The sequence below is a fragment of the Platichthys flesus genome, chromosome 2 (assembly GCF_949316205.1).
Source record: "Platichthys flesus chromosome 2, fPlaFle2.1, whole genome shotgun sequence".
In the NCBI taxonomy this organism is placed as follows: domain Eukaryota; kingdom Metazoa; phylum Chordata; class Actinopteri; order Pleuronectiformes; family Pleuronectidae; genus Platichthys; species Platichthys flesus.
The window spans coordinates 21,384,331-21,397,563 of NC_084946.1; the positions used below are offsets into that span (position 1 = coordinate 21,384,331).

The 13,233-nt window shown below is 40.6% G+C and overlaps 1 protein-coding gene across 1 annotated transcript; it reads left to right on the forward strand.

Annotated features, from left to right (window-relative positions):
* Positions 1-2,663: 2,663 nt before the first annotated feature.
* Positions 2,664-12,760, forward strand: LOC133969400 (protein Wnt-2b-A-like). Its single transcript, XM_062405853.1, has 5 exons — positions 2,664-3,194; positions 5,816-6,036; positions 7,226-7,503; positions 8,308-8,572; positions 10,758-12,760. The coding sequence occupies exons 1-5, from the start codon at positions 3,016-3,018 to the stop codon at positions 10,985-10,987; spliced, it is 1,173 nt and encodes a 390-aa protein (XP_062261837.1). The 5' UTR covers positions 2,664-3,015; the 3' UTR covers positions 10,988-12,760.
* The last annotated feature ends 473 nt before the right edge of the window (positions 12,761-13,233 follow it).

The window sequence follows — 13,233 nt, forward strand, 5'->3', positions numbered from 1 at the left end:
TCAGGTTGATGAGCTGTGAGGGGCCACGTCCTCACCGCGGTCACACTGTCAGCACGGTGTGCTGCACTCTGTTCGCTGCAGGGACACGCTCCACTACAACTAACTAGTTAATGATAGTTTGTACAGGACACACATTATACATTTGTGGCTTTCTTGCTAAGTTTTGAATGAAAAGTATTGTTGTATTGGTGTTCCAGGCTTTCGCCTGCATGACTTGGATAAAAAAAACATCTACCTTTTAAAAATTATATATTTTGAAATATATAATTATATTCCCGCTATTGGTTGTGACCCGAAAAAAGAAAAAGAAAAAAAACACAAAAACAAATAAATGTATGAAACTAGCAAAGTAATAAATTAAACATATTTTAAACTTGAATGCCTTTTTTATTCTGTAAGATAAAAGTAATCATATTGACACAAATCACTGATCATACCCTGCAATTATACTTTTGGTTCATTTCTGTGAAAGGCTCATAAAGGCCGATATTTAAATCAATCAGGCCCCGAGGCGCTTGTAATAAAGCACAACAGAAATAAATGAACTTGAACTTGAAGAGGATTGCTGCGGCCACATGCCCCTCTGGGTCGGACCTGCTAAGTGTTGTACTTTACGACTATGTGGTGTACAATGGCAGAAATACAATAACATGCATGGTGTCATGGCTGCAGTGCCGTGTTGTGTGAAAGAGATGACGAAACTGAGGTCGAGGAAGGAGCACGTAACCCGTCATTAGAAATTTACGACCTATTGCAAGAAGGAAAGGAAGCAAACTGTGTTTTTCCCCTCCTTCCATTTTCTTGTCTTCCTCAGCGAAGACTGCTATCACTGATCGGTGGTCGCAAAACTACCGGCTGTGCACTAATTTGGTCAAATCTTTCATATCCTGTTGCTGTACTTTTCTTTTCCTCGCTCCAGATTTAGCCTAGGCCATGAGACAGGCCTAGAATAGGAGGTCATGCCCCGGCGCTGAGCCTCCTAAAGACCACAGCTGGAGCTGGCTCAAAGCGAGGCAGGAGGGACGGCCCGATGACGAGTGTTATCGCCACCATCACCTGCTCTCTGTAAAGCAATTTGTTATGTAGTTGTCACTCGAAAGTCCACATCTTGTCCTCGGGTAAAGAAAGACCGGGTCACATGTAATGAGGATCCAAGTGTCGCTCAAAATCCAGATAAGACATGACTGAAGGACAAACAGCTGAGTTATGTGTGTATGTATGTGGTGTAGAATAAGAGACATCGATTTTAAAAGCACATTATATGTACTGCTTAGTACATGAAAATAAATAAAAAGATGACAAAATACGAGGTGCTACTAAGACGATGTATAATTTGTGAAATCCTACTGAACTCACAGATAATAGATTACCCTCAGACCCACACACAATCTTGAACTTTACTTAAGTTCTTAACTAACACCCCGGGATTTGCTCTGATTTAAATGACCTCACACTCTTATACACACATAATGCCTGTGCTTTTCTCTACCTGCTGGACGAACACTGCACTGAGAGACTCGCCGAAGTCGCGCGGACACAAGCCAGAGATGTCCTTGTCACATGTTTCCACATTCTATGAGTTAAACTGGTTCCTGGATGACACGCCAGTAGAATTGCAGGAGAGGTTCAAGTGCTTGGAGCAACATAATTTATAAGTCAGTAGACCTCAAGGCTGGTTTCAAACAACATTTTCCAAGGTTCTGTACAGGCCTACAAAAGGAAGTTTGTTCAAGCAATGTTAGAAGTAAATCACTGACAACATAAAATAAGTTAATTCTGTACAGCTAATTTAAGTCACCTCCTCAAACCAGGGACCGACAGATGGAATGTACAATCAGTTAGAAATAGCATATTTTAGACTTCCTTACAAAGATTTACAAAAGTAGTTGACTTTAAAACTAAATCTATCATAAGCCTTTTGATAATCTTTGCCCTTACATGACCCCTAAAGTGACAATGCCAAATTAGCAACAGTTGCAAACAGGTACATTTACAGGAAACATTGTAAATGTTTGGTCAGAGGCTGAAAGGTTTTGGGAAAAAAAACCTGATCTAAATCAAGAGTCTTAGGATAGAGGTAGTTCCTGTGGAAAACAATTATATATCTATACAAAATGTATCTTCGGCTGCGACTCACACAACTTGAATTCTTGATTGATCTGCCATTCTTTTGAGAAACAGATTATTTTGTTTATTAAATAGTGAAATACCTGTAATAACTAAAAGCTAAGGAGACTTCTTCTAAAGTCTATTTTGCCTCATATTTGATGTTTGTTTAAAAAAGACGAAACCAATCGATTATCAAAAGGATTCATGATTAGGCAGTTTTTCTGTTTATGATAATTGAGTACAGGCTCAACTCTCCTCATCACTCTCGTTGATAAATTAATACACGATATTACTGCGCAGAGCAGAGTTGGGCAAATGCATGCGTTAGTTTGAGAGTGGCAGACAATCACAGACAGTGATGACCTAAATATATACCGCTGCTGTCTGCAGGTCTGCATACCGCTGTTTGTACTGTCCTGACAAGGGGGAGGTGGGGGTAGGGTCCTGGACAGCTGACGCACCGGAGCGCTGCGCGTTTCTGTGCGCATCCTTACTCCGGCTCCAGGAGGAAAGGTGCGCACAGGCTCCGTCCCATCCTCTGGAAATACGTCTTCCACTTGGACTCATCTGGTGTTTGCTACTTCTATCGCGTTATCGTGTTGTTCAGGAGAACTTCCTGCGGCATTAATGGCTTTAACTTCGGTGCGCAACAGCTGAGGAGAGAAGGTGAACCAACACCAGAGTCTTCAAAAGCTCTCAGCTTTCTCATTAAGAACAATGTGGGACGCCAGAGAAGATCATGGAAGTACAGTCGGACGAGCTGCTCGGCTTTAATAAACTCGCAGCGCTTCACTGATGGAGTTTAATCCACTTTTTCTCTGTGGGAAGTTTCTTTTGTCTCCCGGTTATGGACGGAGGACAGTCGTCATGGACTCTCACACCTGAGTGTGCAGCCTCTGTCAACACATGAGAGGAGGAACCGTGTTTTGTATGATGGGATCTCGAGGTGTGTCCGACAGCAGCAGGACTATGAGGATCAGACATGGGACAAAGATCCAGCATCACTCCAAACCCATCCACAAAATATACTTCACTTTTATTCTGCTTCTGCTCATTTTCACACCGAGAGTGGATTCTTCGTGGTGGTGAGTGGCATCTGTTTCAATCACAAACACTTTTGCTTATTTACTGACATATCTGTAAAACCAATATCCATGCAACCGCTATAAAGAAAACGTAAGATGCATTCTAGTCCAACACAAAACTTCACAAAATGCTTTTATGCATTTTTTTATAATCCCATGTATTTAAATACATCTCTTAAACTTTTTTTAAGAGATGATTTTTATTATGTGTTGCAACTGACACTACATTTAATTTCCTTACAAACATTTTATTCCAGGTATAAAAATGGAAATGCATTTTAAGAAAAAGAAGAAAATTAAGGAGTGGGAAAAATATCTGATAATCTTCATCTTATCCTACTTTCTGTGTCGTGGAATCTTTTTATACACATCGACGCAAAGTGAGATGTTGGGCACAGCTAATGTTTGTCGTGTGTGTATGAAGATTAATGGTGCTGGGGCTGGTCTCCCCTATCCATCCATCTTTCCCACAGTAAGTGGCAGGTGCAGGCGCTGAGGCATGAATAAATGCCCCTTGATGATTTCTCCTGAGGCTTTAAACGTCCAGAGGGTAAAACAATAACATGGGAGAGGGACAGTTGTAGGCCTGAACGAAATGCAGAATACATAAATCCAATTGAGATGATATTTGAGTTTTTCATTTCATTTTTACTGCAGAAAATATGAAAATGTTAACGATGTGGTTTTTGCCGGGTTTGCAGCTAACCAGCATGTTCCCTTCTGTCTTGAGAAGATGATTTGTATGTGGAGGGCAAGTCTGCAACACAACGCTTCATGTGACATGTGCACAAATTGCAGCTCCTGTGATTTGGAATTTGCAAATTTCAATATTTTGATTAGCTGTGTAGCCCTATGGTCATGCATCAGGTCACATTCACAAATACATTGGATGTGCCATTTATATTAAACTAACTGTAGTGAAGCAATATTGGTCTGAGCATCTGTTTTACAGACGGATTTAGATTAAAAAACGCACCCTTTGTAAATAATGCTACAAATGGTAATTTCCCAAGAGATTGAAAGGGATATAGGTTATCCTATTTGTAATTGTGTAATCTCTTGGCTGTCTAATGCAAATGCATCATGAAGAAACTGATTAAATTGCTGAGGAATTCCAAAGAAAAGGCGAACGCCAGAGCAGCAGAGCCTTGAAAGCTTAATTAACCCTGGTTGTATTGTTACAGCGTAGTTTAACCGATAATTTAGATTACTGCCGTGTGTCTTGCTGCAGGACCAACTTCTCTCTCTCTTCCCGGACATTCAGGGGGTCTTTTGCACAACACACAATAAACACAAGTAGTGCTCCTGCTCTGCTGTACTGCTCAGACAGAGAGTTGCAGCCAGAACTGGACTGGGACAGCCATAAGAGGAGTGGAAACTGCCTGCCACGTCTGTTTCTGTCTCGGTGGCCAGGCGACACAAATGTGGAGGCGATTAGCGACTATAATGATATCCGGATGGAGAGTGGAGCGTGCAGGCTTCGGGGGGGGAGGGAGGGGGTCGTCTGCAGCATCATATGGTTGATCTGTGAGGGAGAGAGGCCCGAGCGCCATTTGTACTGTAGATGACTGTCATCATGTCTTGCTGATAAGACTTCCCACCCCCCCACTGTGTTACAATACCAGCAGCATGTGATCCGGCCTTTTAAGAGTTGCTACAAAGTCAAGGGATTATGTGTGAATAGAGCAGGAAGCAATGGGCCTGTCACAGGGAAAGAGGTGCTTTTCACTGAACGTGAGGAATTTAATAATCTCTTCTACATCCTGAATTTCCAGGTCTTAAGAAGAAGAAGGGTATGAAAGTAAAGAATAATATCCAACTGCCAGTGATCTAAATTTAAGGGGGAAAACAAGACGCTTTATTGCTATTTGATGTTGATTCTTTCCTCCTAGCCACATGTGCTTGAGTTCTAGATAAAGAGATTAATAGTACTAATCATCTGTACAGGTACCTTTACTTATTAACACATGCTGTTTGTTTAATTGTAATGAAAACTACCTTTTAAAAGTCTTGAATCACTGTTTTACTGGGAATTATGTAAAATACATAATATCCTCCCAAAACCCACCATTAAATATTTTTCCTTCTTACAATCAAGATATATTTTCCTTATTATTATTTCTGCACTTTCATCAAGTTGGGGAACTTAAACCATCCAAAAATCAAAACAGCACAAGTGGGGGTATCTTAACCTTTAGATCATGAAATGCAAGAAAATGCTGACTACTAAATAACCACTAATGCTACTCCATAGAGTTCAGTTAAACCCTTCTCGCCTGTTAAATACTAATATCTTACAGATTTTTTAACATAGACTTTGATTGCAGGTATCTCCCACTTGTAAAAAGAACTAGTGGAAAAATGGCAACACAACATTGGACAAGTTAATCCGAAATAAACTTTATATCAACAACTTTACAACTGATTAAATAATTTAACCATTGGAATTACAATATTTACCTGTTTTTAATTGTTGATATTATATGAATGAATCAAAATACTAAGAAAAATAACCCTTAATGATACAACTATGACCTCAAAAGGTAAAATTACCTTTACATGTTCTTTTGGTGTTAAAGATGGTGAAGTGCACCTTTAACTTATCATCATGAATACTGCAGGTACATCGGGGCGCTGGGTGCTCGGGTGATCTGTGACAACATTCCTGGCCTGGTGAACAAGCAGCGGCAGCTCTGCCAGCGGCACCCGGACCTGATGCAGTCCATCGGGGAGGGAGCCAAAGAGTGGATCAAAGAGTGCCAGCACCAGTTCAGGAACCACCGCTGGAACTGCAGCACGCTGGAGCGAGACCACACTGTGTTTGGCAGAGTGATGCTGCGAAGTGAGTCTGTGCGACTGGGATTTCTATCTGTGGGGTTTCTTTTTGTGTGTGCGTGACAGTGGTTTGTTTATGTCAGTGACACTCGAGTTAATCATCCTCTTAAACGTCTCCGCTTTTCGCAGATAAGCACAGAATTAATAAGTGTCTTTTTTGAATTAACTTTGCCCCAGAATACAAACAGAAAGAGAGAGTGTTTCTCTGAAATGAGGTAAGATTGAGAAAGTAGATGTTCTCTGAAAAATAAGTAGCAGATCGAGAGATCCACACATCATATAAACAGAAATAGGAGATGTAAATATTTGGGTGGATGTTTCTGGCTGCCAGACAAAGTTTTACTCCCTGACATATCGCCTGTGTTCTGCTTCATTGCATGAGCAGGAATGAGGACGGGAGGTGGGTGGGAATGCCAGACCAAATAACCTCCAAAATCTCCTCTTGTCTGAAATAAAAACACAGCCCAGTGACTGAGAAAGCTGCCATCTGTGCAAATTAAAAAGGTGAAAGGAGAGTCGGCTGGACTGTGATGTTATAGCTGATATGCTGTTAGCTCAGTCTGGATCATCCACCATAAATGGACTGATTTCTGTGCTCCTGCTGTCTGGAATAAACCTGAGAAAAGGCTGCTTTGCTGAACAGTAACACAGTTCACAAAAGGAACAGTTTGAATCCTACCTAAAATAGTAACAAAACCAGCTGCATTGCAATGTTTGACAGCATATGAAACACTGTCATATATAAAACTAGAATGGTACTCAGTGGAGCGCATACCTCTGCCAAGGCCCAACAGTCCTATTAAACTCAATCAAGCTGCACCAAATTACCTCCCACAATATGTTTACATGTAATTTAGATCCAAGAATTATTCCCTCGAAAATCTATGAAAACAAAGAAAAAAAAAAGGCCTATTTTGCGATATAAAGGGAAGTGGAAAACATTTTGAGGGATCTGCCACTTTGTCCAGATTGGCACCAAAATTGTACGTTTCTTTCTTGACCAATGTCCCATCTTTCTACAAAATTTTGTTGAGACCCGTTGTGTATTTTTTGCATAATACTGCTGGCACACAAAACAAAAAAACAACAGACAGGGGTGAAAACATAACTGCTTTGAAGGAGGTAACAAAAGCTAAAATAAAGATATCTTCTGTTTCAACATTATTTTATCATCCTCTCGTTTCTGGTGTGCCCAGGCAGCCAAGAGGCAGCGTTCGTGTACGCCATCTCCTCGGCAGGGGTGGTCTACGCCATCACCAGGGCCTGCAGCGTGGGGGAGCTCAAGATCTGCAACTGCGACGGCCACAAGCGTGGACAAGCGAGCGACGACAAGGGGAATTTTGACTGGGGTGGATGCAGCGACAACATCAACTATGGCATAAAGTTTGCCAAAGCTTTCGTAGACGCCAGGGAGAGGATGGTGAAAGACGCCCGCGCACTGATGAACCTGCACAACAACCGGTGTGGTCGGATGGTGAGCGGGAGCTTTGGTTTTTACACCTGACCTTTGTGTTGTTTCCTTTGTCTCACAATGTATAAACAAATCATATTTCCCATAACACAGATTAGCATTGTTACTGTCTGTGTAAAACTTAATCTGTCAATTTTATTCAAAAGCAGAAAACAGTGAGAAGGTTCAAAAAAGGTTCAAAAAAATAAAATGTTTGAATGTTTTCTTTTGTCCAAATTACAGTACAAAAACGAAATACTCAGTTTACAATATAACAACTAGTAAAAGCAACAAATTATCAAATTTTTGAAGCTGGAAACATCCAATGATTGAAAATACTTGCTTGAAATTAGCAAAATTTTTGTTTTTAATTAATTGGCCATCTTGTTTTAAATGTATATCTATTTCAAGACATGATACCAATGTAGTGATATGAAAATAATATGAATAATTTCAAATTTCTTATATCGGCTGATCTTTTGCTAACGAAAATATTGTACTCCCTTCCATTGGTATTATAATTAGCCCCCTTTAAACACATATACGTTGGGCTCTACAGTTTCCTTTTTTAGAGACATATAGACTCAAGTATGATGAAAGGGGTCAAGGCCCCACAATGATATAAACTCTATCAACAGTAGATATTAGCACGTGCTTTTATTAATGGATTTAGCTTTATGTACAATATTTCCAGCCTTGGTTTTAAGAACAGTCTCGTAATAGTGAAGGATTTTTGCTAACAACTGCTAACAGGGACGATCACACTTAAATCAAGCCATGGGCAACATCCTCGGCTTAACACCCTGTCACCTCTGACCCCTGCTCTAGGCGGTGAAGCGGTTTATGAAGCTGGAGTGCAAGTGTCATGGGGTCAGCGGCTCCTGTTCTCTGAGAACCTGTTGGCTGGCCATGTCAGACTTCAGGCGAACCGGAGACTACCTGCGCAAGAAGTACAACACGGCCATCGAGGTGACCATGAACCAGGACGGGACGGGTTTTACGGTGGCCGACAGGGACTTCAAAGGAAGCACCAGGAATGAGTTAGTATACGTGGAGAACTCCCCAGATTACTGTCTCATGGACCGAGCCGCTGGTGAGTTTTTTAGAAAAACGTTTGCGTTTATACAACAAGTGGACACAGACAATACAGAAGGAGCTTTACAAAATTAAAAGAGAAATGATAGGGGACTGACACTGCATAAAAATGATCAGCAATTTCTCACCTTAAATCTTTCTTTCCTTTGGAATTATAATTATCTTACATAAAAGTTATATTCATCCTAATGATACAACAGAAGAAATTTTCTATTTACCCGGTAAAGGTATAGTTGGTTACAATAATTGAGGTAGCTTGAAAATGTATTGTACAATGACTAGTGTTCATTTATGGTATATTCTGATATCTGAAACTCTTCCCAGCATGTAGTTGCTCAGACTCAACTCTTTACTTATCCAGTTTTCTATTATAGATGATCAAACTAAGTTTGTGTCCGTTGAAGCATTCCTGACATCTAAAGACCCCCTTTTATTATTTCCACAAAGAAGTGATGCAAAACCACTCAACCGATTTCAATTATATTTTTGTGGAGGATTGGGATATGACCCACAAAAGAAAATTAAATTGTAAGCGGATCGTGGGATGTTTTTCTGTTAACCCTGCGACATAGGGTGTTAGCCTTAGTGGAGGTATACATGGAACTACAGTATATGCACTCCCAGGTGCACCTTCATTTAAGTCAGGTTGTACATCAGCACTCACACCTACAGTTACTTCCATATTAATAAGCTTTTATTGAAATAATTTAACGATTTCTTTAAATTTACATTTCAATCTACATTGTATCCAGTTTTACAAAATCGACTAGAATCCGACACATCCACTGAAGGCTTGCATTCCTCCGCAGCTTAAAGTTCAATCATTTGACCTTTAACATCTCCTTTAATTCCGAGTGTTTGCTTTGTCTTGTTAAGCTCTGTCTCTCTCCTCCAATCCAGCCTCTTCAATAGAGCGTGAAGGAGTTCACTAACTCACTGTTAATAGTTGAGGGAAGTTGTCATAGTGCATACGTGGGGGAGACGATGATGGTTCTGACTCAAACAGATTCTCCCACACCTCCCTGCTGTTAGCGTGGTTACAGGTTGACAATAATGAAGCTGTGTTCACTGAAAGGAAAGGCCATGCTTCCTTGTTAAAAGTGATCTAAAAAGAAGGAGCTATTGACCCTCCTCACAACTAATCTCCATTGTATAGGAATTCACAGCCTAAGGATACATGCAGGCTTATTTTTCCAATCTCTCTACTTTGGTCAGTAGTAAGCGCCACTCCCCAGAGCCTGAGGGGAATAGCTCATCTTTTCCCTGCCCCTTTACTTCAGGGATGCGCTGTTATTAGTCATGGCATCTGATCTTAGGCTTGCGATTTTACACCTAAGTACATGGACACCTTTGTGTTTGGGTCTGAGGCGATTCTGTCAGGGAGTCTGGAAGCCTAAACCCCACCGATGAGTGTGGGAACTCTAATACTTTACTTTGGAAAAATAGTTTCAGTTTTCAGCATGAAACTTCAGAAGTGATCACCTGCCAACATTTGCTCTTCTGGACAGCTATGTCATCACTTGAGAACAAACAATACTTAACCAACTATCTAGAGTTACTGTATCAGCAGCAGAAAAGGTGAGGGTAGTTCCTGCTTTAAAAACAGCACAGAGTTATTATTTATTTTAAAGGGGCACTAATATGCTGTATGATTTCATGTAAATACTACACATACAGCTATGTATAATGTTAAAGGGGTCAAAGCCATAGATATTTATCACCCAACTTTGACATCTAAGATCTCATTGGCTATTTTATGATGACAAACTAAGATCTCGGGGGAATGGCCAATAATTTGGGACTTTTGGTGCAGACAGACATAATTTACATTAAATAAATACAGTTTGACACATTGTGTTTCCTATAAATAAACGTGAATTTTTGTCAGACTCAAAAAAGTCTTAGTAATAAGGTTAAAGTCAAGAGATAAACACTAAGGTCACTGAGCCTGAGATGTGACTTTGATAATCATTCATGTTTCTCTAAACCGTGAAGGTCAATATTCCCTCCTCGTCTAAGTCCCACAAAAATCTATCTTCTTTACATTTCGGAAAAAGGAGAAGGAAGGAAGTACACATTGCTGAAATGTAATCAATCGATTAGATGATTCAAGTGGAATCAATTCATAATTGGGTATTTTTACACAAAAACTGCAGCATTTTACTGTTTTCATCTCTTTACAGGCTCCTTAGGAACATCGGGCAGAGTGTGCAACAAGTCTTCGAGAGGCACGGACGGCTGTGAGGTCATGTGCTGTGGGCGAGGCTACGACACCATGCGAGTCAAGCGCGTCACCAAGTGTGAGTGCAAGTTCAAGTGGTGCTGCGCTGTGGAATGCAAAGACTGTGAGGACATGGTGGACATTCACACCTGCAAGCCCCACAAGCGACCGGACTGGCTGGACATAACCTAAAAAAGGAGACGTCACCAACCACTGACTCATTAACCCCTGCGCTAATGACTGCATTTTATTATGAGATATAGGATTGGGATCCTTTAACTGTAATACCTCTGACTTTTGAGCCTTTGACACTTCAGAAGCTTTTTGCTAAACTGGAAAATATAACCAGTTACTGTTTGTTGCTACGATCCAAGAACAATTTGTTTAAGAAAAAAAAATATATGACTTGTAAATGCACCGTTTGTTTAGGAAGAAAAATTATGTCTGCTGATTTACAGTATGTTAAGACGATGTGAGCACATGATTGAGCACAAACTCATGATCATAGCAATGAGCACAATAGGAATGTTTGCCTGAGGAAATAGAGATGGAAATACCGTTCAGCTTTTGTACAAACACTGACACATTTAAATGACATTAAACCATTGTATGGTTCTGCAACAAATAATGTAAAAAACACAGACTGCTTGATTCTGATTAATGCAACTCGAACAAACAAAAAAAATTGACAAATATCGCACTGTGAAATCAAAGGAACAAAAAGCAGGAGAACAATAATGTACTTCCAGTTAAAACGGCAGCGTTGGAGTTCAGTTGGTTCTCAGGGGGTAAAAGGGCACACCAATAGGAAAAATGAAGTTTTAAATGGACTGTGGATTACTGTGTATAATTCACCAGTTTCACACTGTATCCTACATATCTGAATGTCAATAACTAACAGGAGTTGTCTAATTCAAATAGTTACATTTTTTTAACACAGCTATCAACTGTCCAGACCATAGACTATATATAAAGATATGAAGCTAATATATCCTGGATTCTGTGGTGTAGTGATTGTGGTGTGGAGCGACCGTATCAAGCTCCTGCCGAGACACGCACTTGACCGGTTGCAAGTCAGTCCCAGTTGTCTTCAGTCCCCCATCGTCTTCTGCTTTTCTGGGATCTGATCGCCAAGTCGGTATCCTGAACGACCCTCTCCATAGCAGAACCTTCCAGCTCTTCCTAAGGAATTCTGAGGCATTCCTAGACCAGATGGGATATGTAGTCCCGCCAGCAAGTTCTGGGTGTACCCCAGGTCTCCTCCCTGTTGGGCGTGCCCAGTTAACCTCCAAAGGAAGGCGGTCAGTAGGCACCCTCGCTAGCTGCCTGAGAAAAATGTATATAATGTGTACCTTGACTTTTTTATTTCACCCATGCTCCATATGTGGACGAGACAGGGTTCATGACCTATACTGCAGCCAGCCATCTTGGGTGCGATTAAGGTCGCATTTCCACTGTTGATAGTTCAGACAAACAACAGTAATGTATGAAAACCAGCCCCCATAGTCAGTCCAGTTAGGCGTTTTGGACAAAATAATGTTGGTACAAAGTTGAAACCAGTTAATGTCCTCTGACAAGCATTGGCCGGTTGAGTATATTCCGAGTAGATTAGTTTGAGACCAGAATGATGCAATTTCAAAATCAAACTGATGACAGTAATATTTTGTTTGAAGTGATGACTTTCCGAAGTTGTAATTCCTGTTCCTCACAACAAATTGAGGTGATTGGGTGTAACTCACAGATTTATGTCTCAAACTGGCCTCACTGTCTCATCTAACGCTCTACCAACACAACGCCTTAGATTTTTCTTTTTCTGAACGCAGGGTTGATTTTGATGTGAATATTCTGTTAGTATCATCGTTTAATATAGTGTTAAAAACATGCTTGTATGCATAAATGTTTCCATCCATCCAAATTTGTGTGGTAAGAAAGAGATGAATCCTGAAAGTTTAAATCCTGTGTACAGTGAGATATTAAAACATGAAGTTTAAAGCTGTAAACTTCATTTATCCCATCGATTGGTTTTCATTACTCTCCAACCAGCATCTTCTGTTATCACATTGTAGCAGAGCACTTTTTCAATGCAATCTTATGCAACTGAGCTTTCAATCCTTTGTACACATATTCACTGGCCCCGACTGGTTTGTGAGAGTGAAGTATTTTGTGAAACGGGGCCAAGACGTTGCAAAAAGAGCGGTGAAGTAGCTGCGGACCCTGAATTTGACTTTTCAACATCTGGTAATGCAGCTAAACATCATGTTGGGCCATTGGAGACTCAACCCTCTGAGGGGGTTTTGTAGATCTAAATGAATCTGACAACAAGCTGTGGATGCTGAGAGTCAACAAATTGTTTCAAGTCCACGTAATGAGGAGGAGAGCCAAAGTAAAGCTCTTTGAACACGGCCAAATGACAAGCCGCGTGTCAAATGCTCGCAAGT